The sequence below is a fragment of the Bos javanicus genome, chromosome 10 (genome assembly GCF_032452875.1).
Source record: "Bos javanicus breed banteng chromosome 10, ARS-OSU_banteng_1.0, whole genome shotgun sequence".
Lineage (NCBI taxonomy): Eukaryota > Metazoa > Chordata > Mammalia > Artiodactyla > Bovidae > Bos > Bos javanicus.
Window position 1 is genome coordinate 45,362,566 of NC_083877.1, and position 24,060 is coordinate 45,386,625.

At 51.8% G+C, this 24,060-nt stretch overlaps 2 protein-coding genes and 1 long non-coding RNA gene across 5 annotated transcripts; 2 read left to right on the forward strand and 1 right to left on the reverse strand.

Moving 5' to 3' along the window:
• The first annotated feature begins 597 nt into the window (after nt 1-597).
• Nucleotides 598-6,552, forward strand: PPIB (peptidylprolyl isomerase B). Its single transcript, XM_061431020.1, has 5 exons — nt 598-816; nt 1,464-1,577; nt 2,228-2,321; nt 5,292-5,476; nt 6,222-6,552. Exons 1-5 carry the CDS (start codon nt 682-684, stop codon nt 6,342-6,344), a joined length of 651 nt encoding a protein of 216 aa, XP_061287004.1. The 5' UTR covers nt 598-681; the 3' UTR covers nt 6,345-6,552.
• SNX22 (sorting nexin 22) lies at nt 4,757-14,767 on the reverse strand. Of its 3 annotated transcripts, none has more exons than XR_009739117.1 (7): nt 12,437-14,767; nt 11,971-12,054; nt 11,456-11,560; nt 8,448-8,542; nt 7,779-7,846; nt 7,070-7,308; nt 4,757-4,881 (listed from the first exon to the last, which is right to left on the reverse strand). XR_009739117.1 is itself a non-coding variant. In XM_061431022.1 (7 exons), the coding sequence occupies exons 1-6, from the start codon at nt 12,482-12,484 to the stop codon at nt 7,517-7,519; spliced, it is 486 nt and encodes a 161-aa protein (XP_061287006.1). In that variant the 5' UTR covers nt 12,485-14,767; the 3' UTR covers nt 7,223-7,308; nt 7,502-7,516. The 3 variants fall into 3 exon arrangements, 2 of the variants coding, with proteins under 2 accessions (XP_061287005.1, XP_061287006.1); XM_061431022.1 differs by lacking the exon at nt 4,757-4,881 and adding an exon at nt 7,502-7,602 and having other exon boundaries at nt 7,223-7,308; XM_061431021.1 differs by having other exon boundaries at nt 4,757-7,308.
• A 1,603-nt stretch (nt 14,768-16,370) lies between these two features.
• Nucleotides 16,371-23,207, forward strand: LOC133256177 (uncharacterized). The gene is made up of 2 exons (XR_009739118.1): nt 16,371-18,023; nt 20,286-23,207. It is a non-coding gene; the product is annotated as an uncharacterized LOC133256177 (long non-coding RNA).
• The last annotated feature ends 853 nt before the right edge of the window (nt 23,208-24,060 follow it).

Here is a 24,060-nt window from a genome sequence, read left to right on the forward strand (position 1 = left end):
GCTGCCATTCCATTCTCCAGGGGATTCTCCCGACCCAGGGATGGAACCCAGGTCTCCTGCATTGCAGAAGATTCTTTACCATTTCAGCCTCCTGGGACGGTTATACAGTGAGTAGGCACAAACGTACCCTGAGTTTTTGAAGGTTATCACACTCAAACCCAATTCGGTGGTGACTAATCCTTGACTGGCCCACACGGACAAGGACAAGTGTTTTCTTGCCCCATCCACAGACTTCCTAACCTAAAGCATTGGTCACCAACTGCCAAACGACTTCCACTCCCAGAAAGGCGGGGCAGGCCACGGGCTCTGTCTGCTGGGGCTTGTAGTCTCTTCAGCAGCCCAATCCCTGGGCTCTTGGAGGGGGTGCCGCCTTCCGCTGATCCCTTCCCATTGATGGGTATCGGCGAACTGCGGAGCCAATGAGGCTGCAGTAACGTGGCAGCCACCCACGAGCCGGCGTCTCCGCCCGCCCCAGTCGGCGAGCCGGGCTCCGCCCCGCCTCGAGACCTACCATCCGGCGCCCAATTAGAGGGGAGGAAATGGGGCCCGCCTCCCTCTCGAAGTCCTGTAGGAGCCCCGGGCCCCCCCGGATGCCCTCGGTGGAGGCGCTGGGTCACACGTCACCGCATCCCCACCCTCTTCCGGCCTCGGCTCCGGGGCCGCGCTAGCTTCTCCTGGTGGATGCTGCGCCTTTCGGAGCGGAACATGAAGATCCTATTCGTCGCCGCCCTGGTTGTGGGCTCCGTCTTCTTCCTGCTGTTGCCTGGACCATCCGCGGCCGATGAGAAGAAGAAGGGGCCCAAAGTCACTGTCAAGGTCTGGCCTCCCCTCTCCAGACCTGCCTGGCGAGGCCCGCCCTCGCCTCCAGTGTTCAGGCCTTGGCCCAGCTGGTTACATGTGTCCGGAGCTTGGGCCTGGGTGTCCTCGGCTTTGGCTCTGTCCCTCCCTAGTCTCCCTGCTGGGGCCTCTTGATACCTGGGCGATCCTCACGCATTCAGACAGAGAATGACCCGGACCCTCCCCGATCGCCCGGCCCTGACCCAGCATGCCCAGCTGGGGCCGGGCTTGCAGATTTTGCAAATACCCCTGGTGCCAGGGAAATGGTGAAAGATCGCGTCTGCCAGATTGTTAGTCCTTTCTCTTCTTAGGCAAGATTTTAGTCACTTCCAATTCCAAAGCACAGCAGTGTAGTTTAAACCGGAGTGGTGTGCTTGGGCTCCCCTCTTTATGGTTTTTTCATGTTAATTTTTAGAATCTGGGCCCATTATTTATTTAGAGCAAAAACACATGGAGCATTCATTAGATTTTCGTGGGGTTTTTGTCGCCACCTAAATCAGATGCAGAAACACTGCTATTAAAGTATAGTTCTGTTTTTTCTACCATCTCTGGGTAGTTTCTTGGCCCTTCAAACCCTAGGAAGATCCCTTTTAAGATGCTAAGTTTTAAATGGCCTTTTTCCTCAGGTGTACTTTGACCTGCGAATTGGAGATGAAGATATAGGCCGGGTGGTCATCGGTCTCTTTGGAAAGACTGTTCCAAAAACAGTGGATAATTTTGTGGCCTTGGCTACAGGAGAGGTAAGTGGCTGGAGTCAGGGTAGCCAAACTCAAAGGCAGCGAAGTTTGGCAAGTAGGGCTGACGGCAAACTGACCTGCAGAACGTGGCCCACCCACAGCAGTGGCCTGCACAGAGTACCAGCTGTACTCTCTGGCCCTGGGATCCAGGAGTATCGTGTCTTGCGAGAGTTTTAAAAACTAAATCCAGAATGAGAATTTTTCTCTTTTTTTTTTTTTGGAGAAAAATTTTCATCTTTGAGTAACTAAAGGAAACATCTAGGGAAACTAGCTTGTGGCCTCTGCACCAGAGTGAGAGGCCCAGAGCTTTCCAGGTTTTAAGGAACTGAATTCCTCATTTAAGAAAGTTTGCATTCCAGCTTCCCGTTGCATCAGCGGGTAATTTTTCTTTTTTTCTGTCAGTTTCTTTGCATTTCTAACTGTGATTTGATTAGGAAATGAAAGGGGAAAGCTAGAGGCATTATGTGAAGGGGAATTGTATAAAGGCCCAGGAACGTGGGATCTTCGCCTTTCCTGGCCTGGACTTTGGTCACTAGTCACCCAGTAGCACGTTGAAGGATGGATCTGCGGCAGGGCTTTCTCTTCTGCAGGGCCTGTCTAGTGTCTGCCTCGTGCCTCATGCCACGTTCTCACCTTCCTATCCCTTTTCCTAGAAAGGATTTGGCTACAAAGACAGCAAATTCCATCGTGTGATCAAGGACTTCATGATCCAGGGTGGAGATTTCACCCGGGGAGACGGCACTGGAGGTAACCTCAAGTCCTCTGGGCATAGGGGTGTCTCAGGGCAGCCCCCAGGGCGGGAGGGTCAGGGAACCCAGTACAGAGGAGAGGGAGGAATGGGTTTCAGGCAGACGTAGGAGCATTTTGCGCAGCTGGCCGACATGCTGATCTAGCCTCTGACATTGCCCACTGTACCTGCTGGGGGTAGGGAAGCAAAGCAAAACACACCCGAGGTGATTGTAGGTCAGGTGTGCAAAGCTCATGTGCTGACCTTGGAGGCCCCACAGGCCTGAGAGAAATTGCTTCTCTCAGAAATTGGCAGTCTCCCACCAGAGGGCACTTGACAAGAGCTGCCAGTCTGATGCCTGCACCCTTTGTACAGTAGGACAGACACACTCCCTGGACTAACCCGCAGGTGTCATCACACTTGGGTGTACAGCCTGTCGTTCTCTCAGACCGCAGCTGCAGCTCACCCAGCCGATCAGGATTGACTGGGCCCGGCTCTGTGGTGGGTGCTGAGGATACAAAACAAAAACAAAATCAGTGGGACAGCAGCTCACTTTCACTTCCAGTACCTGAAGAGTCACCAACAGGCTGTGACGCAGCTTTTAGGGCCCATGCTCTGTCCTTAAGTAGTTTATCATTTAGGTGGGAAGAACTAGGAGAAATCACTAGCAAAGTGACACAGGATGTAAGTCGTAGTTGGCTGGACGAGAAGGATAAGCAGACGTGACACAAAGCACTGTGTTCGTGGAGTGACGCGCTGCTGAGTGTCGGCCACCTTCTCACTTTGTGACCGCAGGCAAGCGAGGCCTCTGAACCTCAGTTTCCTCGTCTGTAGAGTTAGGTGTCAGGACTTGTGGGTGCTGGGGGTGGTGAGGTGAGATTTTGAGTGTGCAGCACTCGGCGAGTGGTAAGGAAAGCCAGCCATCCTCGAAGCACTGACAAGCGAAGGACTCACTTTGGGCCAAGGGAAAGTGATAGCCACTCAGTTGTGTCTGACTCTTTGCAGCCCCATGGACTGTAGCCTGCCAGGCTCCTCTGTCCATGGAATTCTTCAGGCACGAGCACTGGGGTGGGTAACCATTCCCTTCTCCAGGGGATCTTCCTGACTCAGGAATTGTCTCCCACATTGCAGGCAGATTCTTTACTGTCTGAGCTACCAGGGAAGCCCACTTTGGGCCACGGTGATCAAGAAATAGGCTTGGAAACATGAGGATTTGAGCTGGGTCGTGACTGGGGAGAATTTGAATGGGCAAGGAAGAGGCAGGGTTAAGGCATGTGTTCAGATCTGCAGCAGGGGCTTGGTCGAAGGTGGGTCAGGAGGGTGGAAGTGGAGCTCCCACCAGGAGCCCAGAGTGGCAGGCCGGGGCCAGGCCCAGGACCCAGGGCTTTGTCCTCCATAGAGTGAAGATCTGCTGAAGACTTGAATGGGAGCAAGGCCTGATGGCAGGGGAGTTTTGAGGGATAATGTGGTGGATTCAGGACATGGATGCAGGAGAAGCAGACTGGCAGGGGGTTGGTATAATCGCCCCTGCATCGAGCAGTGTGAGCCTGAACCCAGAGAGGATTCCTACAGGTTAAGAGCAGAGATTCGAGAACCAGACCACCTTGGTTTGAACTCCAGCAGTGCTGCTTCCCAGCGAGGGTATCTTGTGTATCTTGTCTTCATTATCTTTGAGGAGGAGGGGGCTCTTAGGTCCTGCCTCATGGGGTGGGTTTTTTTTTAATGTGTCGGATGCTTGTACCAGTCCTCTGGCATCCCGTTCCCACTCTGAGCCTCAGCTGTGATTGCAGCGGCAGGGGAGCAGGCACCAGAAGAAAGGACGGGGGTGTGGGGGCGGCACCGACAGCGTGCAGAGGGGAACATGTCGAGAATAACCGACGTCTGGAGAGAAAGACGACCAAGTATATTGAGTTTACAGCCTTCGCTATCCATTGAAGTTTGGGACTCCTTGTATCTTGGGAAAGTGAGGGGAGCTAGGTAGGTTTATGGGTTTTCTGGATAGCAGCAGTAGTCAAAATCCTGCAGTTGGCTGAGTTTTACAAAGGATTCTCACATGGGAACCTTTATTCTTAAGGAGTTGACAATTTTTTTACATTTCACAATACACATAAAAATAGCTTATTTTTGGTCCCACTACTCCCCTCCAGAACTATCCTCAAGAGGCTGTCTGGTTGAGTCATGAAGGAGAAGAAAAAGGTTTCGTATGCAAATAAGTTTGAAAGGTGTTGGGTAAAACAAAGTGCAAATCACTCCTTTGCTGCTGGGTTTCTTGGGGCCTCTAGTGCACCGTGTGACTCTCACGGGGATGGAGGAGGGTGCAGTGTTTTCCCCTGGACCTAGCTTTGGGAGTTGAAGTTAGGGTCTCTGGAAGGTCGGGGTGGGTAGAGATGTGCTCTTGGCTCCTGGTCTCGCTCCCAGGCCCCAGACCCTCCACACACAGACATAGTACACGCACTCAGAGCCACCTTTTATTTTGGGGTTCAGTTGTCCATGAGGCTCTTGACTTTCCAGAACGCGCATGGCAGCCCCTCCCCACTCATCTCTCTTCCTGCTTGGTGCTTCCTCAGCATCTTCTGTGCTCTTAGGAAGAAAAGCTGGTCAGCTGTAGCAGTCCTCCTTTTCTGGAGGGTTCTTACCCTCCCCTGCCCCCTGCATCCTGCCCAGCACCTCTTCTCCACTAAAGTCTCCACGGCAGGCCTCTGAGGCCTCATCCAAGGCCGTTTCTAATCTGTGCCTTACTTGAAAGCCATCAAGCTGTCTTCTCACATCATGTGTACTGTCCACTCAGCCTAGCCTCATGCCCCACTTTGGCTGTCACCATGGTTTGGCTCCAGGGCCAGAGGGTGGGAAGCTGGTATGCATGTCCTTGTCTTCCACTGGAGCCTGGCCTGCACGGGGGACAGCTTCGGCCTCTAGAGTCCTCACCCCAGAGATCTGCTTTGTTGCCCACCACCCCAACCCTAGCTCCCTGACTTCCTCTTTCTTCTCAGGTAAGAGCATCTACGGTGAACGCTTCCCCGATGAGAACTTCAAGCTTAAACACTATGGGCCCGGCTGGGTGAGCATGGCCAATGCGGGCAAAGACACCAACGGCTCCCAGTTCTTCATCACGACAGTCAAGACTGCCTGGCTAGATGGCAAGCACGTAGTGTTCGGCAAAGTTCTAGAGGGCATGGTGAGTTTGGGGGGCTGAGGCTATCCCTGAGCAACGCCCCCTCCCCCCACCCCACCGAGATCTGACAAAGACCAGGGCAGGGGATCCATATATTTTATCCCTTTCCCAGAAGGGAACATACAGATTCAGACCAGTTTTTATTTGTGCAAATCTGGGGTGAATCGTGAATCAACAGCCTACCTCTATGCCCCCAAGTTCTTTTTCTTGTTTCGGCCGTGGCACGCAGGATCTTAGTTTCTCAGTGAGGGATTGAACCTGTGCCCTCTGCGCTGGGCAAGTGCATTCTTAACCACTGGACTACCAGGGAAGTCTTGCCCCCAAATTCTAAATTCCTCCAGGCCCCAGGCAGAGGCTGACCAGGAGGCCCCTTTGAGGCTTCATAGATAAAGCCCCTTCACCCTGTCACTCAGCCGTGTCATGGCCCCACCGTTGGTTGTACAGGGCCAGCTGGACACGCTGTCCTGGAGAAGCTACTCAGTACCCACTCCCCGTCCCCCCACTCCCTCCCCAACATACCCCTAGCCCAGCCTGGGTGGTACTTCAGAGGATCAAAACTTCTGCATCCTCCTGTTGTCAAAGCTGGGTTCTCTCTGACCCGGGTGGGCACCCGGTCACGATGCCCCTAGGATTTTGGTGCCTTGTGGTTTGTACGCTGTTCATCACGTGTGGGTCTCAGCCCTCCCAGCTGCATGCTGGGGCCTGTGCCCCTGGCGGGGCAGGCCTGACACTCTGCCTTCCTCCCCAGGATGTAGTACGGAAGGTAGAGAGCACCAAGACTGACGGTCGGGACAAGCCTCTGAAGGACGTGACGATCGCAGACTGCGGCAAGATCGAGGTGGAGAAGCCCTTTGCCATTGCCAAGGAATAGGGCCCCAGGGACCTCTTCCCTTTGAGCAACTGTCTGTGTGGCCCTGTCGTCCTCCCAGGGGTGAAGATAGCCCGCCACAGGGCTCCGTGCGCGCTGGCCCCAGGGCTGGCATCTTACAGGGCGGGCCCCTCCCCTCCCATTCCATGGGCCCAGTTTTGTAACAAACTCCTACCAACACTGACCAATAAAAAAATGGTGTTTTTTTTTAGTAAGCTGTGTATGCGCTGGGTTCCGGGCCCTTCAGCACCTCCTTCCAAGTCTAGCACCAGCTGGACTGGGGCTCCTGTGGCAGTGGCGCCAGTCCCCTCCTTGGCCGCCTGCACCCTTTCCCCAGGTGTTGTGCACAAAACCTCAAGTCAGAGCTTCTGCTACTTGCTTCTAAACCTCGCCAGCTACTGAGCCTCAACCTTTGCATGCCCCGCCCTCCTCCTACACTAGGGGGAGGGGAGGGCATGCAGCTGCACCTTTTCATGAAGTGCTGGTCACTCAGTCGTGTCTGACTCTGCGACCCCATGGACTGTAGGCCGCTCGGCTCCTCTGTCCATGGGGTTCTCTAGGCAATACTAGAGTGGGTTGCCATTCCCTTTTCTAGGGGATCTTCCCAAACCTGAGTGTTCTGCAGTGCAGGCAGATTGGTGGGCTATGAAAATTATAAAGGAATTCTCCCTTGATTCCCTACTCTTTGTTATCCCTGCTCTGGCCCCTAAGTTCTAGGATTCCACTACCTCAGATAGCAGTGCAGCTGAGTTCTGAGCCCAGAGGGGTGGGGATTGGCGAGTCCTGGGTCCAGGCCAAGGGCGGCCCAGCTTGAGGACTGAGGGCGGCCTAAGCTGTTGCGCTGGTCAGGGTGTCGGCGGCATTGGAGCAGGGTGACGGGCGGCCTCCGGCTGGGCTTCAGCTATGGTGGCATTGAAGCCATAGAGGCCCTGGAGCACGCCCTGCACCACCACGCTGGGCAGAGGCTCTAGGACAGAAGGAAAACAGGAGGAAGGGGTAGGGGCCACCAGGCAAGAGAAGGGGTGGGGTGGCCTGCAGCTCCCTGAGTTCCTGCCCATAGGCACCTCCCCCATCACTGCCATCACCCCGCCCCCCACTCCCGGGAGCAGGAGGAGCCCATGCCAAGGCAGCAGGTAGCAGCTGGCCACCCCAAATGACACCTTGGCATTTCCAGTTCACTTTCTGTTCACATCTGTGGTAAAGCCAGGCTGGTGAGGAATGGAGAGCAGGGGAGCCGAGCTCATTTCACCACGTCTGCTCCCTGGAGAATACAAAGACTACAGGGGCAGCAGGGAGGTGTGGCCCCAAAGGAGGGCAATAGGGAGATGCTGCCCGGGGGTCCTGAAAGCGGAGAGATACCAAGTTCACCCTCCCTCCCACCCTGCTACTAAATGTGGGCCCTAAATGTGGATTATAAGTCAAGAGGAACCATCTCACCTGGGGATGGGGTGCAAATGTAAGGATCCATGGGGAAGCTGACGACAGGCCGGTGATACAGCTGCGAGCTAAGAAGAAAAGAGGTCATGAACAGTGGAGGGGGAGGCAGAGAAAAGTCTCGGGTTGGATGGAGACTAGGAACTGATATCACCAAGGACCCGCAGGGGAAAAGTGGACAGTGGTTATCAGGAGGCATCAAGGTGAAAACCTGGACCACAGGGACAGGCCGGAGGTGTGAGGCCCTAGCACATGGCCACGAGGGGGCAGCAGGAGCCCAGGGCAGATGGAGACTTGGACTTGCCTGTTGTCAGGCAGGCACTCCCCCAGGGAGCTGAAGAGAGTGGCTGTGAACTGCCTGGGGGAGCCTGAGGCAAAGGTGGAGATGCGGAAGCCCAGACTTTCACCTCCCAGGGGACTGCTGCTTCTATTTGTAACAGACTCAGTTCCGGAGGCAGCTAGGGTAACGAAGGTGCTCCAGAAAACAGCCCCTCCACTGGGTCAAGAAAATGACCAAGGAGGTCATATCTCAAAGAGGAAGGACCAGGCTATGGCCTGGTAGATTCGAGAATGAAAGGGGCTTGGCCTCCTCACCTGCTGGCTGCAGAGAACCCCATCCCCCCAGCCCTGGGGCCCCTCCCATGTCAAGCCCCTGTAGGGATGGATGCTCACCCCCGGTTGCTGGCCTTGGGGTCTGTGGGCCAGTGCCGAAGACTCAGGAATTCCAGTAGTTCCTTGGGCACATCCTGGTTCAAGTATAGGATGCCCTGGAGAAGAGAACAAAGGAAACCTGTAATCAGACTGAGCCGTGTAATATGCAGAGCCTGGTGCAAAATGAAAACCTGGGGCCCTTCCGATAAAGAAGTTCAAGACAGCCAGAGCAGAGCATTAAACCAAGCTAGAGCCCTTCTAACGGAGAAGGCAATGGCATCCCACTTCAGTACTTTTGCCTGGAAAATCCCCTGGACAGAGGAGCCTGGTGGGCTACAGTCCATGGGGTCACTAGAGTCGGACACGACTGAGCGACTTCACTTTCACTTTTCACTTTCATGCATTGGAGAAGGAAATGGCAACCCACTCCAGTGTTCTTGCCTGGAGAATCCCAGGGACGGGGAAGCCTGGTGGGCTGCCATCTCTGGGGTCGCACAGAGTCGGACACAACTGAAGCGACTTAGCAGCAGCAGCAGCAGCAGAGCCCTTCTAAAGGACAGAAATGGTATGGACCTAACAGAAGCAGAAGATATTAAGAAGAAGTGGCAAAAATACACAGAAGAACTATACAAAAAAGATCTTCACGACCCAGATAATCATGATGGTGTGATCACTCACCTAGAGCCAGACATCCTGGAATGTGAAGTCAAGTGGGTCTTAGAAAGCATCACTACGAACAAAGCTAGTGGAGGTGATGCAATTCCAGTTGAGCTCTTTCAAATCCTGAAAGATGATGCTGTGAAAGTGCTGCACTCAATATGCCAGCAAATTTGGAAAACTCAGCAGTGGCCACAGGACTGGAAAAGGTCAGTGTTCATTCCAATCCCAAAGAAAGGCAATGCCAAAGAATGCTCAAATTACCGCACAATTGCACTCATCTCACATGCCAGTAAAGGAATGCTCAAAATTCTCCAAGCCCGGCTTCAGCAATACGTGAACCGTGAACTTCCTGATGTTCAAGCTGGTTTTAGAAAAGGTAGAGGAACCAGAGATCAAATTGCCAACATCTGCTGGATCATGGAAAAAGCAAAAGAGTTCCAGAAAAACATCTATTTCTGCTTTATTGACTATGCCAAAGCCTTTGACTGTGTGGATCACAATAAACTGTGGAAAATTCTGAAAGAGATGGGAATACCAGACCACCTGACCTGCCTCTTGAGAAACCTGTATGCAGGTCAGGAAGCAACAGTTAGAACTAGACATGGAACAACAGACTGGTTCCAAATAGGAAAAGGACTATGTCAAGGCTGTATATTATCACCCTGCTTATTTAACTTATATGCAGAGTACATCATGAGAAACGCTGGACTGGAAGAAACACAAGCTGGAATCAAGATTGCCGGGAGAAATATCAATAACCTCAGGTATGCAGATGACACCACCTTTATAGCAGAAAGTGAAGAGGAACTAAAAAGCCTCTTGATGAAAGTGAAAGTGGGGCTTAAAGCTCAACATTCAGAAAACAAAGATCATGGCATCCGGTCCCATCACTTCATGGGAAATAGATGGGGAAACAGTGGAAATAGTGTCAGACTTTATTTTTGGGGCTCCAAAATCACTGCAGATGGTGATTGCAGCCATGAAATTAAAAGACGTTTCCTCCTTGGAAGGAAAGTTATGACCAACCTAGATAGCATATTCAAAAGCAGAGACATTACTTTGCCAACAAAGGTCCGTCTAGTCAAGGCTATGGTTTTTCCAGTGGTCATGGATGGATGTGAGAGTTGGACTGTGAAGAAAGCTGAGCACCGAAGAATTGATGCTTTTGAAGTGTGGTGTTGGAGAAGACTTTTGAGAGTCCCTTGGACTGCAAGGAGATCCAACCAGTCCATTCTGAAGGAGATCAGCCCTGGGATTTCTTTGGAGGGAATGATGCTAAAGCTGAAACTCCAATACTTTGGCCACCTCATGCGAAGAATTGACTCCTTGGAAAAGACTCTGATTCTGGGAGGGATTGGGGGCAGGAGGAGAAGGGGACGACAGAGGATGAGATGGCTGGATGGCATCACTGACTTGATGGATGTGAGTCTGAGTGAACTCCGGGAGTTGGTGATGGACAGGGAGGCTTGGTGTGCTGCGATTCATGGAGTCGCGAAGAGTCAACTGAGCGACTGAACTGAACTGAACTGAGAGCCCTTCTGAGCACTAGCCCCAGGTGACTACAGAGATTCACCCATGAAGCCTGCCTGGCCTGTGAAAGTGAAAGTGAAGTCTCTCAGTCGTGTCTGACTCTTTGCAACCCCGTGGACTGTAGCCCACCAGGCTCCTCCGTCCATGGGATTCTCCAGGAAAGACTACTGGAGTGGATTGCCATTTCCTTCTCCAGGGGATCTTCCCAACCCAGGGATCGTACCCAGGTCTCCCGCATTGCAGGCAGACGCTTTAACCTCTGAGCCATCAGGGAAGCCCAATGCGGGTGGCAGAGACCTCCGGGGCCTGGCCTGTAATTAGGCATAACTGTGTGGGAGAGAGGGGAAGGGCCTCCACCCTTATCATGAGGGCAGCACAAGATCTCACTCTGGAGGAAAAGAGAACAAGCCTTCATCTTACTGGGATCACCTGTCTGCTGGCCCCCTCACTCAATCCTACCAATTCAGAGAGGGATGTTTAGACCCATTGTGCATGAGTGCCAAGTCACTTTGTCACGTCCAACTTTGTGACACTATAGACTGTAGCCTGCTAGGCTCCTCTGTTCATGGCATTCTCCAGGCAAGAATACTGGGGTGAGTTGCTATTCCTTTCTCGAGGGAACCTACCCAACCAGAGTTCGAACCTGCATCTCCTGCGTTGCAGGTAGATTCCTTACCACTGAGCCATCAGGAGGAGCCCATTACCTTTTAGAAAATTGAGGCTTAAAGTATCGGCCAATAAATATGGGTCCCCCTCACCCCATGTCCCCACACTTCTGTGCTTGGGTCCCCCCTCTGGTCCTGTGGACTGAGGAGCAATAGAGTGAGCCCCACACAAACCTGGATATAGGCCTCCAAGCCCTGCCGCCGCTGCTCCAGCCCTCTCGTCCTCCAGTTGGGCAGGCGTTTGGAGGGGAAGTCCGGCACTTTGTACAGTTTCTTGATCTGCCAGGAGGTTACCACGGTGCGATCACAGCATCCAGGTGGGGCCCTCAAGCGCACTTCATCCCAGCCAAGAGCCCTCTCGGGTCCTCCCCGCCGCCACTACCCCCAAACTTCAGGCTCTATCCTGAGACATACCCGCGTGGTGAGTGGCGGTTGGGACAAGTGCGAGAGGCGCCCCCAACTGCCCACCTCCGCCCCCAAGAGCCAGGACGCCAGACCGGCCGCCCAGGGGCACGAAGAGCACAGGCTGGGACCTGCCCAACTTTGCGCCCTTTCCGCAGCCCGCGGGGACGCCTGTGTAAGACCTGAGCTCTCCTGGGCCTGGAGAGGTAATGCGGGTGGCAGAGACCTCCGGGGGCCGGGCAGGAGCCGGGCAGGGGTCCGTGGGTCGGTGGTGGGCACAGCCTTACCCGCTTGTGGAGCGCGTGGAACTCTCTGTAGCGCCTCCGCACGATGTGTCTGCGCCCGCGGCACAGCACCTCCACTCGGAACACCTGGTGGACGCCGGCGGCCAGCCGGGTGCGCGTCAGACCCGGCGCGAGGGCGCAGGCGGCCCCGCTCCCGGCGACGCCCCCAGCCCACCCTCCGCCCGCAGAAGCACAAAGCGGCCTGGGAGCGCCGCTGCTCTCCAGGGACCCTCCCACGCTCCCACACACCTGGGGACTCTGCCCGGTGCAGTCAGTCCCTCAGGAGCCGGGACCGCCGTCGGCAGGGCTAGCAAACCCCAGCGCCCAGAAACCCTCGACAGGGTGTCCCCCGACCGCCTGGGCCGCCGCGCTCGGGCGCCGGAGCCCGGAATGCGGGGTCCCCATTGCATTCGGCGCGGGGAAATTCGGTGGGTCCCCGCGCCCCTTCCCATCCACTGTCCCTGCTCACCATGTGGCCTTTCTCGGGCCCCACCGACGGGATGTGAACTTCCAGCATCAGCGCGCAGCTCGCAGCCAAACTCTCGGAAAGCGGACCCTAGACCCCTGCGGGCCAGCCCCGCCTCCTCGAGCCTGCAGGCCCCGCCCCGGGCGTTCCCGCGCGCCGCCGGGTCCTGCAAGGGGCCGATTAGGCTGGACCCCCGGCGGCGGGAAGCAGGCGCGGCCCTTTGAGCCTAGTGGGACGGCAGTGCGTGGGGACCTTTCAGCAGAGAGGCATCCTTTTGTCAACGTGTCCACATTCATCGAGTGCGCAGTGATTGCCAGGATTGCGGGCTAGCTCAATTTCACCTGCTCTTCTTTGAACGCCTACTAAGGATTGTAAGCACCTATGGATGCTGGGCAAGCAGGGAAGCTGGGCCCAGACCAACCAGGGACGTCCCTTGCATTCCTCACACCCTTTCCCAGGACCAGGTTGCACTTCCATGTCCTTCCTTCCACCTCGACGCACGCTGGCTTTGATTTCCCCTCTCCCCCAGCATTCACAGGCCCCACCATTAGGTTTTCAAATCCATTCCTCCATTTCAATCATCTTTCAGCCCAAACTTGCATCAGGTTGGGGAGAGGCAGTGCAGGGACAAAGGCTCTGCTTTAGAAGTCAGACAACATGGGTTTCCCCAACTTCTATCTCTGTGCTCGTTTGCAAAACTGGGATAATATGCCTCCCTCAGGAGAGTGTAGGAATGTGAGTGAGACGATCCCTGCTAAGCCTTCAGCAGAGTAGATTTCGAGAAAATGGCAGTTTGTGAGCTCATCCTGGAGACATAGGTGGGTGGTGTTGGTGTACAGGACGATGGATGGGGAAGAGGGCTGTGGCAGGTGACACTACACTGCTCTTGCCCATTCTTCTGGCAGAATCTTTTTGGGTCTGTGGCAGGATTTAATCCAGAACTCTCTCACCTGTGCTAGTAGGGGCTTCTGCTCCCAGCTCTCAGCGCTCTTCCCCGCCCCCATAAGGGAGCTGTCCCATTCAGCACAAGCCTTCATTCCACTGACTTCTCCCCAGAGAATCTTGGGGGCAGTGGAGGAAGGCGGAGGCTCCTGCCTCCGAGAACTCATACCTAGCAGAAGGCTTCATGGTGGGAAGGTGCAGCAAGCAGAGTACCTGTCTTTGCAGTTGGGGTTGGGGGACCATGGGGTCACTCCCTCCCTCCTCAGTGCAGAGGTGCTGCAGAGCTGGAGCAGAAACCCCCTACTCCCATTCCCAGCTCAGCCCCCAGAGAGGCTGAGAGGAGGACCCCATATGGGAACAAGCAAGTCTCATCAATACCATGTCCTACACCATTTCCTCCCAAATTCCATCTCACAAGGGTGCCAGAATCAGGAAGCTGAAACTTCCTAGAAGGGAAATGACCCAACATGAGGAGAAGTGCTGGGATTTCATTTCCTCCCTTGCTCTCTAGTCTCTCTCCAGTCAGGGACCCTGCACTTCTAGTCCTCTCTGGGAATGCTCAGACCTCTAAACTTCTTGGTCACCCATCCTAAGGAAGGTCTGCCCTCTATTCCTACCACCCAGATTGCTGCCACATCTTCTACATCTTCTAATGGACCTCGCCTTTCTTTCTCGCTGCTCTCCTTCATACAAAGTCCACTCTATACCTAGCAGCACCGACTATCAAGGTTTCTGCTTAACACTGTCCAAAGGCTTTGCGTTATGCTTAAAACCACCCCCCCCCTTTTCCCCCCAACCCCGCTCTCCAGAGCTCTAAATGACCTGGCCCAGCCTCCGTATCTCATTTTCTCTCCTCCCGTCTCTGGCATGGGGCTCCAGACTCAGTGACCTTCTTCCAGTTGTCAAACCTAACAAGCTCCTTCTGCCTCAGGTCATTTATACTCACTGTTTCATCTCCGTGTAACACCTGGTGGGCTTTGCCTAAAGCTTCCAATCCTTAGCCTAAAACTCACCTCTTCAAAGATGCCTTCCTTCCTTACCACCCTATTATAGCACCCTGTCTCTGCACTTAATCCAGTATTACTGCTGTGCTGTGCTTATTCGCTCAGCCATGTCCAACTCTTTGCAACCCCATGGACTGTAGCCCACCAGGCTCCTCTGTCCATGGGGATTCTCATCAAGAATACTGGAGTGTGTTGCCATGCCCTCCTCCAGGGGATCTTCGCAAACCAGGGATCCAACCCAGGTCTCTCACATTGCAGGCAGATTCTTTACCATCTGATCCACCAGGAAAGCCCAAGAATACTGGAGTGGGCAGCCTGTCCTTTCTTCAGATCTTCCCGACCCAGGAATCGAACTGGGGTTTCCTGCATTGCTGGTGGATGCTACATCTGAGCTACCAGCCAAGCCCTACTATTTTTTTTAAATTGTGTTTCTCCCTGGTGTCCCCAACTCAGCATCCAGATTCAGTACCATCGGCTCAGGGACATGGTCTCTTGCCAGCAGTTTACCACCATGGTCCAAGCAGGTAGTGGACACCCAGAAGAAATATTTGTTGCTTGAAAGATTATATATATGAATGAAAGGTGGGGGGGCAGTTGTGGTGGGGAGTGGGTTGTTGGATAAAGCCTGGGAACAGGAGGGAAGGCCTGGGAAAGAGGCAGGAAGGGAGCAGCGTTGCTGAAGGGTTACAGGAGAGCTTTCGGAGGGACAACAGGAATCCTCTTCCCACCTGCGGAGGCAGACACCTAGCTCTCACTGTCTGTTACCCTGTCTCTGCAGACGGTCATCTACCTTATTCATTTGTTCAATTTTCAGATGTTCCTGAGAAGTCTCAAATCAATGGATTTTCATTCCCAGTTATAGGAGATTTGATGCACCTGATGTGAAATATCTTGTAGGAAATATGCAGCTCCTTTTGCATGCTAAGTCGCTTTAGTCGAGTCTGACTCTGTGTGACCCTATGGACTATAGCCCGCCAGGCTCTCTGTCCGTGGGATTCTCTAGGTGAAAATACTGGAGTGGGTTGCCATGCCGTCCTCCAAGGATCTTCCTCACCCAGGGATCAAACCAGCATCTCTTGTGTCTCCTGCAGTGACAGGCGGGTTCTTTACCACTGGTGCCACCTGGGAAGCCGCAGATCCTTACTCCATGGCATTTCATTCATGCTGCTGCTGCTAAGTCGCTTCAGTCGTGTCCGACTCTGTGCGACCCCAGAGACGGCAGCCCACCAGGCTCCCCCGTCCCTGGGATTCTCCAGGCAAGAACACTGGAGTGGGTTGCCATTTCCTTCTCCAGTGCATGAAAGTGAAAAGTGAAAGTGAAGTCGCTCAGTCATGTACGACTCTTTGCGACCCCATGGACTACAGCCTACCAGGCTCCTCCGTCCATGGGATTTTCCAGGCAAGAGTACTGGAGTGGGGTGCCATTGCGTTCTCCGATTTCATTCATACATGAGTATAAAGATTCAAAAGAAAAACAAATCCTGGATCTGGAGACATTTATATCTTTGGGGAGATAAAACCACGTCCAGAGACTATTTTCCTGTAAAGAGGAACACCTGACACGATGTACACTCCAGAGCAGTTATTACTGTCAAAGGAGAAGTTTGTTTCCTGTATACTTTAAGCGTTGGCCGGCTCCCTATATGAACACTGAGCTAAGTTCCAGACTCAGGTTATAGGGCCCTGACGGCTTTTCTGAATGTGTAGGCCTGGCAGGCAGTCTGATCCCCTGAGTTTTCCACAAGGTCGCTGGTGAATCTGATGCTCCCGGTTGGGGGCCATGTTGGAAATGCCTGCCTGTTTCAGCTCACACAGCCCTGCCAGGGAGGGGGGCCACTCTCGCCCCGCTGTCCAGATGTAGAGCCTGGAGATGAAGATCAAGGACCGAGCAGAGGGCAAGGGCTGGGGGCGGAGGTGTTCTGCCGACCCGACCCGCTCCTGGGGCCGCCTGGTCTCGGGCGTGCAGGTGGGCTGGATCGCGGCTCCCGCCCCCGCCCCTCCACCACCCGCCCGCCCGGCCCGCCCTCGTGCTCCGGCGCCCGCACACAAAGCCCCTTTCACGGACTCGGGCTCGACTTCTGCTGCTCCGGAGGTTTGGTTAACCCCGTTAAGAAAACAAACAGCTCCTGGGCCGGCGGGCGCCGCTGGGCACAGAGGCTGGATTCTTCCCCTCCCCGCGGGCGGGCGGAGGCAGGCTGACCTGGGGTCCCAGCAACCCTGGGGCAAGGCTGGGCCAGGACTGCTGCTCCCGAGGGCTGGGTGGGGGGCGGGCGTGGGCGCTCTGGTCACCTGGGCAACCTTGGACGACACCCTTGTTTCTGGGTCCTCATCTGTACCAGGGGGACTTGTGTGTAGACTAAATGACACCATGCTCGCACAGTGTTTAGCATGTAAACACAGTAAGTGAACGTTAGCTATTCTTATTTGACTGAATTAGATGAATTCGCTGTTTTTGTAGGCCAAAACTGTGGGGTTGTGGAGATTACACATAGTTCATCTCATATATTGTTAATAATTCATTTTTGAAACAACAAAAACAAACTCTTATATTCCTTTCAGTATCCTGAGGTTGCAAGGTTAGCTTAAACACACACACACACCAAAAATCCTATTAGTTACTCCAACTACTAACTCTGTAATCAGGCTTTTCCTGATATTCTAATATTGTACAACCAAAAAAAAAAGATAAAGAAGTGGAAGCGATCGAGGTTGGTGTAAATAAGCAACTGTCCTCTTCATTCCAAGTTTCAGAGCACTTAACTGCTTAGTAAGTACATCTTATACATCTGAAATAATAAAATTTAGAAATTTATGTTGTAAATATTGGACTTTGGTGTAGATACCTAAAAAAATATTCTAAATGCTAAAACATTTTAAATGATTAGCTAGTCTATATTCATCATGTTACAGATGAGGAAACTGAGGTGCGAGGAAGGGAGAAGTGGGCTGTGGACAGGGCTGTGTTAGGAAGGCACCTCTGACAAGCACATCCTGCCCGAGCCCTGAGAGCAAAGTTTGGCCCTGGGTTAGGCTGGCACCCTGTTTCTCAGGGGCCTGGTAGGCTGCAGCCAGCAGTGTCGCTCCTAGGAGCCACCTGCCTCTTGCCGCAGGATGGAAGTGCAGCTGCTTCAGACAGCATGATGCAAGGCCAGGGCAGGGGAGCTGCGGAGAGGACCCCAGCCACCTCGCGCCGGAGCACGAGCTTCCCGGGGAGACTCTTCTGGCCCTACAACAACTCACTCCTAACTTCCCTTACAGTGGCATGTCAGGGGAACAACTGATCGCCCCTCTGGTGTGCTGGCACTGGGGTTCAAGGTACTCAGGCACCCTCAAGTCACAGGAGTTTATCATGAAGAAGGCTGTAAGGCCAAGAACTAAGGCCAACAGGTAAAGGTGCGGGGTGCCCACAGCAGCAGGCCTTCCTGTCTGGAAGGGAGGTGCTGCCCCGCCCTCGACCCACTCGAGCCTTGGATACTGTCTGGGGTTTCTTGGCAAGTAGAGTTTTTAGACTCTGCCGTTAATGGTCCCCAGCTACTCACCCAAGCTGCTTCTCTGTCTTCCGGCTTCTGCTCCTGCCACACACTGAGCACATCTGGGGAAAGCACCTCACAGGGTCAGAGAAGTGCAAATGCCTACAACGTCAGGTGGGTAACTTCTCCTTGATAGCCCTGCTGTGTGAGTTTGTTCAGACGTTTAAGGAAACAGCTTAGTGGGTTAGCGTTTAGATCCTCCTTGTCCATCTTCAGATGTGGGATATCGGGGTGCAGACAGGCTGAGTCAAGTAGACTAATGTTCAAGCCTTAGCTCTTCGGTGTGACCTTGGGCAAGCTGCTTAAGGTCTCTAAGCCTCAGTCTTTTCATGTAGATAATGACGCCCACCTGGCAGGGTCATGGGGCCAGGTGAGTGTCACACCACTGCACCCACTGGCAGGGGAAGGTGTTTACCACATGGCAGCTCTTGTTACGGGGTCCTGGGGTGGGATGGGACTACCGGGACAGTCTGGACGCTGCCCTGCACGTTTCCTGGCTGCCAGGTGCCTCATCATTTTTTTCTGGTGAGGCTGCTTATGTTCCCAAGGAGAGACCCACTCCTGGGCCCCTGTGGCCGTTACTGGTGTCACTCATAAGGGAAGAGGAAGCTGAGAGCACTTAAGCTAGAAGGGGGCAGTCATTTGGAAACAATTGTCACATCCCTTTAGAGAAAGGTCCTATCTCAGATGGGACAGGGTTTTTTCCTTTGGGGTTTTTTCTGGACCCAGAATGAATCCCACAGAGGCTGAGCAGCTGGCCTCCTTGAGCAGCCTTGATGTTGGGGGTGGGGAGGATTTCTGCCCCAGAGGTCTGGTCAGCAGAGCCAGAGGGGCATTTCCGCAACAAAGGCAAAGGGGAGGGAGGAGGCTTATCAGGGGCAAGCAATGAGGCAGGTGGCTATCACCTCCCACCTGTAGGCCTCACCTGGGGCACTGAACACCCGTTTTGCCAACCACTGCAAAGCCTGTTAATTGCTCAGTCATGTCCAGCTCTTTGTAACCCCATGGACTATAGCCCACAAGGTTCCTCTGTCCATGGAACTCTCCAGGCAAGAATACTGGAGTGGGTTACCATTCCCTTCTCCAGGGATCTTCTCTACCAAGGGACTGAACCAAGGTTTCCTGCATTGCAGGCGGATGCTTTACTGTATGAGCCACGAGAGAAGCCCACAGCAGCATAGCCCACCAAACCCCAAATCAGGCCTATTTCTGAATCCCGAAGTGGAGGAGGGACCTAGATGAGTATCCATCTAGAGTAACCATGATCTTAAGGAGTTCAGAGCCATGGAGGCTGCTGAGATAATATTACAATCAAGGGTGAGAAAGACCAGAATTTTAAGGAGACAGCGAAGTGCTAAGTCAAGAGCTATAAAGGAGCCGGGGCTCCCACTCCAGTGGGGAATAGGGTAGGGTGGGAGGGTGGGTCAAAGAAAGTTTCCCAGAGAATGTAGGCCTCAAAGGATGCAGTGGGTTGTTTTCCCACAATGAAAATAGCTTTATTTAATGTTTATGATTATAAAAATAATATACAAATTCCAAGCAATATCAGATAGTATAAAAATTTTAAATAATGCAAAATTCCATCCCTGGAGGCAACCACAGTTAACAATTCAATCAACATCCTTCTCGTATATAATTTTATATAAATGCAGACCATATCATACATGTAATTCTGTAACCTATTCTTACTCAAAAATGAGTTTTTCTTGCCAATGAATATAGCTGTATATCATCTTCAATGACTGTATAAAATCTAATTGCATTATGTACCATAATTCATTTAATCCCTTCCTGCTGTACGTTAGATTGATTTCAAATTTTACAGCTGTAAACAATGCTATGATGGGCTTCTTTGCATAGCCATCTTCATGGACTTGGGTTTCTAGAAGTGTCTATGGGAATCCCCAGGGAGTGTCCTGACACACCAACCAGTGCCCTCGTCTCTATTTACTCACACTTTCATCCACAATACGGAAGGCTGGCTGTTTCAGACAGGTGTAAGTTTAAGATTGAAGGGAGGGACGAGGGCCTGAGATAGGGCGCTTCAGGTGCAAAGGCCACTGATAATAAAGGCTTCTTACGCTACTCAGCAGTGGGGAAGGAAGGAGCATATGTGGAGTCTGTTTCCGTGAGGTACGCACGCTGCTGTGAAGGACTAGGAGATAAACAGGGAACGGCGAGCTGGAGTCCTCTGACAGCAGGCTGTGAAGGCCAGGTGGCAGAGCCCACTGTTGGAGCTCATTCAACAGTTACCTACACAGCACCTATTTAAAGCCCAGATATTTTCAGGAGTCACAAGGTTAAAGAGATGTTCCACTTTGGAGAGTTTATTGTCTTATTTTTTTTTTATGCCTTAAATTGCTTTTTGTGTTTCAGTCACCTGTCTCATCGCGTCCTGTTCTTTGTAGCCATCGCGCTCCTATGGATACCCTAAGGCCCAAATTAAATATTACAGAATTTTTGTTTGGCAGAGATTGCCAACATTAAGCCACACAACTGGTATCACAAGACATTGGCAGGTGACGGCGCACCAACCCCGGGGCCAGAAGACAAGGGTGAGTTGTTCTAGCGCATTTCTAACTCTGAGCTCTGACCCAACTCTTCCCCAACGCGGAGCTGAGACTCTTAGCCAGTGCCTCATTAAGGCAGAGTGTCCTGTTCAGGCATGGGTCAAATGTAGGAAAAGAGGGAATCACCATTCTCTTCCTTTTCTACTCCTCCCCCTCCCAAAGGCTGCTGGGAACTGGTGGGGAAAATCCCACCACCTTAGGGTCTGCTGTTCCTCAGAATCCATGGTTTCCAATCCCACGTGGGCTCTAAACATGCTCAGCAAAGGACACTCCTTCCATTGCCACGCTCCTTTCTCAACCAGTTCCTGGCCCCATCTTTAGATTTCCATTATCTTCTCATGATTTTTCAAATTTGAGATGCCCAGGCATTCTTTATTTTCTTTAGGCTTCTCAGCTACATTCATTTCTGAATGAAAATCACTCAGAAAGAGCTCAGTGTTACAAATATCCACGTGTAACGCTTCCTATCATTTCTACTTCTTGCATTTGTTCTGTTGCTGAAGACCCATTCTGAATGCTGGGGTCTCTTCAGCTCTAAGCCCTCACCTTCAGGACTCCGAAGCCCAGAGATGCATGGGGGAAATAACCCACAGGGAAGCAGGAGAAGTAAGACTCATTTCCACACCTCTTCTGTAAACCACTTGACTCAAATAGGTCAACAAGATAGCCGTGTCTGAGAACATCTGGATCGCCATACAGTTAATCTTTCTTACCCAGCCCCAGCAGCAAGGCTCCCTGTGCTGTGCGTTTTGCATTTGCTCCCAGACATGGATGATGGCTATTCCCTTTCTCTCCTCTGAATTCTGTTAACATGTTAGGTCTGACATGCCTTTAAATGAAACAAAGCCAGCTTTGACTTTGCATCTCCCTTACCTCTCGGCACAGTCCTCCCTTTTCATTCAGACGAGCCTCTTATATGAATGACGCGGTCATGCACTTGCTGTCACCGCTGCTTCCCCGCCCATTTGCTCCAAACCTATTTGGCCTCCTGTGCTACCTATGTCATGACCATTGTCACCATCTACCCTGAAATGCAGGTCAGAAGCTCATGGGTCATGCCAGCTACCACTCTCTTCCTCAGGCCTTTCGTCCTATCAGTGAGCAGCCCCCAGGGGCTCTTTGCTGCCACTGACTCCTCTCCCTGAGCCTGGACTCCATTACTACTACCCTCCTCAGCACTCTGGCTGACTCTCTGTGCCTCCAGCCTTGTATCTTCTGATGTGTCTACATCATAAATGTGACCATGTTATCTCCTGCTTAAGTCCTTCCAGGAGCTCCCCACACCTGCAGGGTCATGCTCAAAGAGCACCACAGGTGACAGGCACGGTGTGACCCAGCTCTTGCCACCACTCCATGGGCCGTCCACTGACTTGACCTGGCCACATCCAGCTCCTGCCACCACTCCATGGGCCGTCCACTGACTTGACCTGGCCACTCAAGCCACTGGTATTCCCTAGGTGGGCCCACCTCTCACGACATGACACAGGAAGGCAGACGGTCCCACGGAAGGAACAAAAACCTCTTCACCTTGAAGACACAGTTCAAGCATCCCCTTCTCCAATTTTTTCCTCCTGAGTCTCCAAGTGGAACAACTCCATCATTGTGGCCCTATCCCCACGTACAGGCCTCTGGCTCAGTACGGGTAAACTGCTATTGGTCTTCTTAACTTCCAAGTTCTGCACAGAAATGCACAGGCCCTGAAGGCAGCTGGCTCCATGAGCCTTGGGACAGAGAGAAAAGCTCTGAGAAGGAAGCTTTGACACCAGAAGGGAGTCTGTCTCCAGGAAATAACAAAAACAGACTTACATCAAGAGGATCACTGGATGGAACAAAACAAAGCAAAGAGAAAGTTTAAAATTTTCTCAGAGAGTTAAAAATATGAAAAAGGGAGATGAGAATAAAATTTATGGGGCTACTATGAATTCATGATTTTTAATTATTTATATCATCTATCTCCATCTCCCTCAATATTTCCATATATCTTTATCTACAGTTATTTCCTTGCTCTGTCTGCCAAGAAAAGCCTAGAAGCAATGACATTCCAGTAGCAATGGGCACTCAGCACCCAGATCTTGATTTCTTAAAATCATTTTCCATTCAAAGGAATCAAGATTCCCTGGGAAAAAAATGGCTGATTCCACGGCTGGGGCTGGGAAGATACAAGGTAAGTCTGGAACACCTTAAGCCAGAAAGTAAGAAAGTGTTTAAAAAAAAAAAATGAAAGGGACATATTCAAAGACATAGGAGCCTGCTAGAAATCTGGGATGGTTTGAGAATCAAAGCAACACCTCGCAACTTTGAGTAAATAGGAATCCATTCAACCATACCTATAAACAAACATTAATAAGTAGGGAGGAAGATGCTTTCCTTTAGAAGTAGAATGTCAAACAAGTGTAGAAGAAACTATGGAGTTAGAAAATCACACTGAATGAAGAACAAAGTATGTAATGACATCAAAGTGTCCCCCCACAAGTAACTTGTTACTTACAAAGGGGAGAAGTCAACTTAGAAAGGGGAAGTCTGGCAGGCATTAACTTAACCAAGTGATCACAGAGCTAACGTCAATATTAATGGGATCAACTAACATCACCTGCCAACTTAAGACACACACAGAGGACACATCACTTCTGTGATGTTCCTGCCCGACATGCCAAACCCTAATCTAGTCCATGAGACCAATCCAATTTGAGGAACATTCTACAAAATGTCTGGCTGTATTCTTCAAAAAGGCCAAGGTAATAAAAGGAAAAACATCTGAATTGAGAGACACGTGTTAAGCATGTATCACAACTAAATGTAACACGATTCTGCATCAGGAAAAAGGGAATCACCGTAAGGAACAGCACCAGGACACCTGACACCATTTAAACGGCGAGCAGGGGTAGATGACAGCATTCCGTCAGTGTCAGCGTGACGTCAGCATTATACTTCCTGCTTCTGACAAGTGGTTACGGTTATAAATTATGAGACGAAGTCCTTTTTCTTAAGGAAAGGCTTACTGAAGTTTTGGGGTAGAGGGGTAACAATATCTACAACTGACTCTCAGTGATTGAGAAAATACAACATATAAATACAGATGAAGCAAATTGTCAGTCATAATGCAAATGGGGTAAAATATAAGCACTTGGTAAGTGGGAGTTCTTCGTGATATTCCGGTAACTTTTCTGTAAGTTTAAAATCATATTAAAATTCTAAAAGTTCCCAAACCAACCAGCAATCCAACAACAAGGGATGAGTCAGAATTATGGTACAGTCACTCTATTTAAAATTACAGAGCGTTACAAATAAACATCTGTGAAAATACATAACAAAATAGAAAAAATGCTTATAGCTTATACAGGGTTGAATGATGAAAGCCGGATACAAAGTATTTTATGTGTCCATTATTATAACTAAGCAGAGCAAGCACATAAGTAAGATTGGAAGGGTAATATCAAAGGTGGTAATAAGGATATTAGGGGAAGGGAGAGACGAGTGACTTTTTCTTAAAACAAAAAAAAAAGAAAAAATCAGCATATTGAAAAAAATACTTGCCAGCATAGGCACTCCCTCATCCGGCAGGTATGCTGGAGAATACTGGA

Coding starts and splice junctions, on each gene's coding strand:
- PPIB (XM_061431020.1), top strand. CDS start 682: ATGCTGCGCCTTTCGGAGCGGAACATGAAGATCCTATTCGTCGCCGCC. Junction 1,578..2,227: donor TGGCCTTGGCTACAGGAGAG/GTAAGTGGCTGG, acceptor CCCTTTTCCTAG/AAAGGATTTGGCTACAAAGA. Junction 2,322..5,291: donor CCGGGGAGACGGCACTGGAG/GTAACCTCAAGT, acceptor CTTTCTTCTCAG/GTAAGAGCATCTACGGTGAA.
- SNX22 (XM_061431021.1), bottom strand. CDS start 12,484: ATGCTGGAAGTTCACATCCCGTCGGTGGGGCCCGAGAAAGGCCACATG. Junction 12,055..12,436: donor GGCCCGAGAAAGGCCACATG/GTGAGCAGGGAC, acceptor GGCGTCCACCAG/GTGTTCCGAGTGGAGGTGCT. Junction 8,543..11,455: donor GCTTGGAGGCCTATATCCAG/GTTTGTGTGGGG, acceptor TCTCTTCTCCAG/GGCATCCTATACTTGAACCA.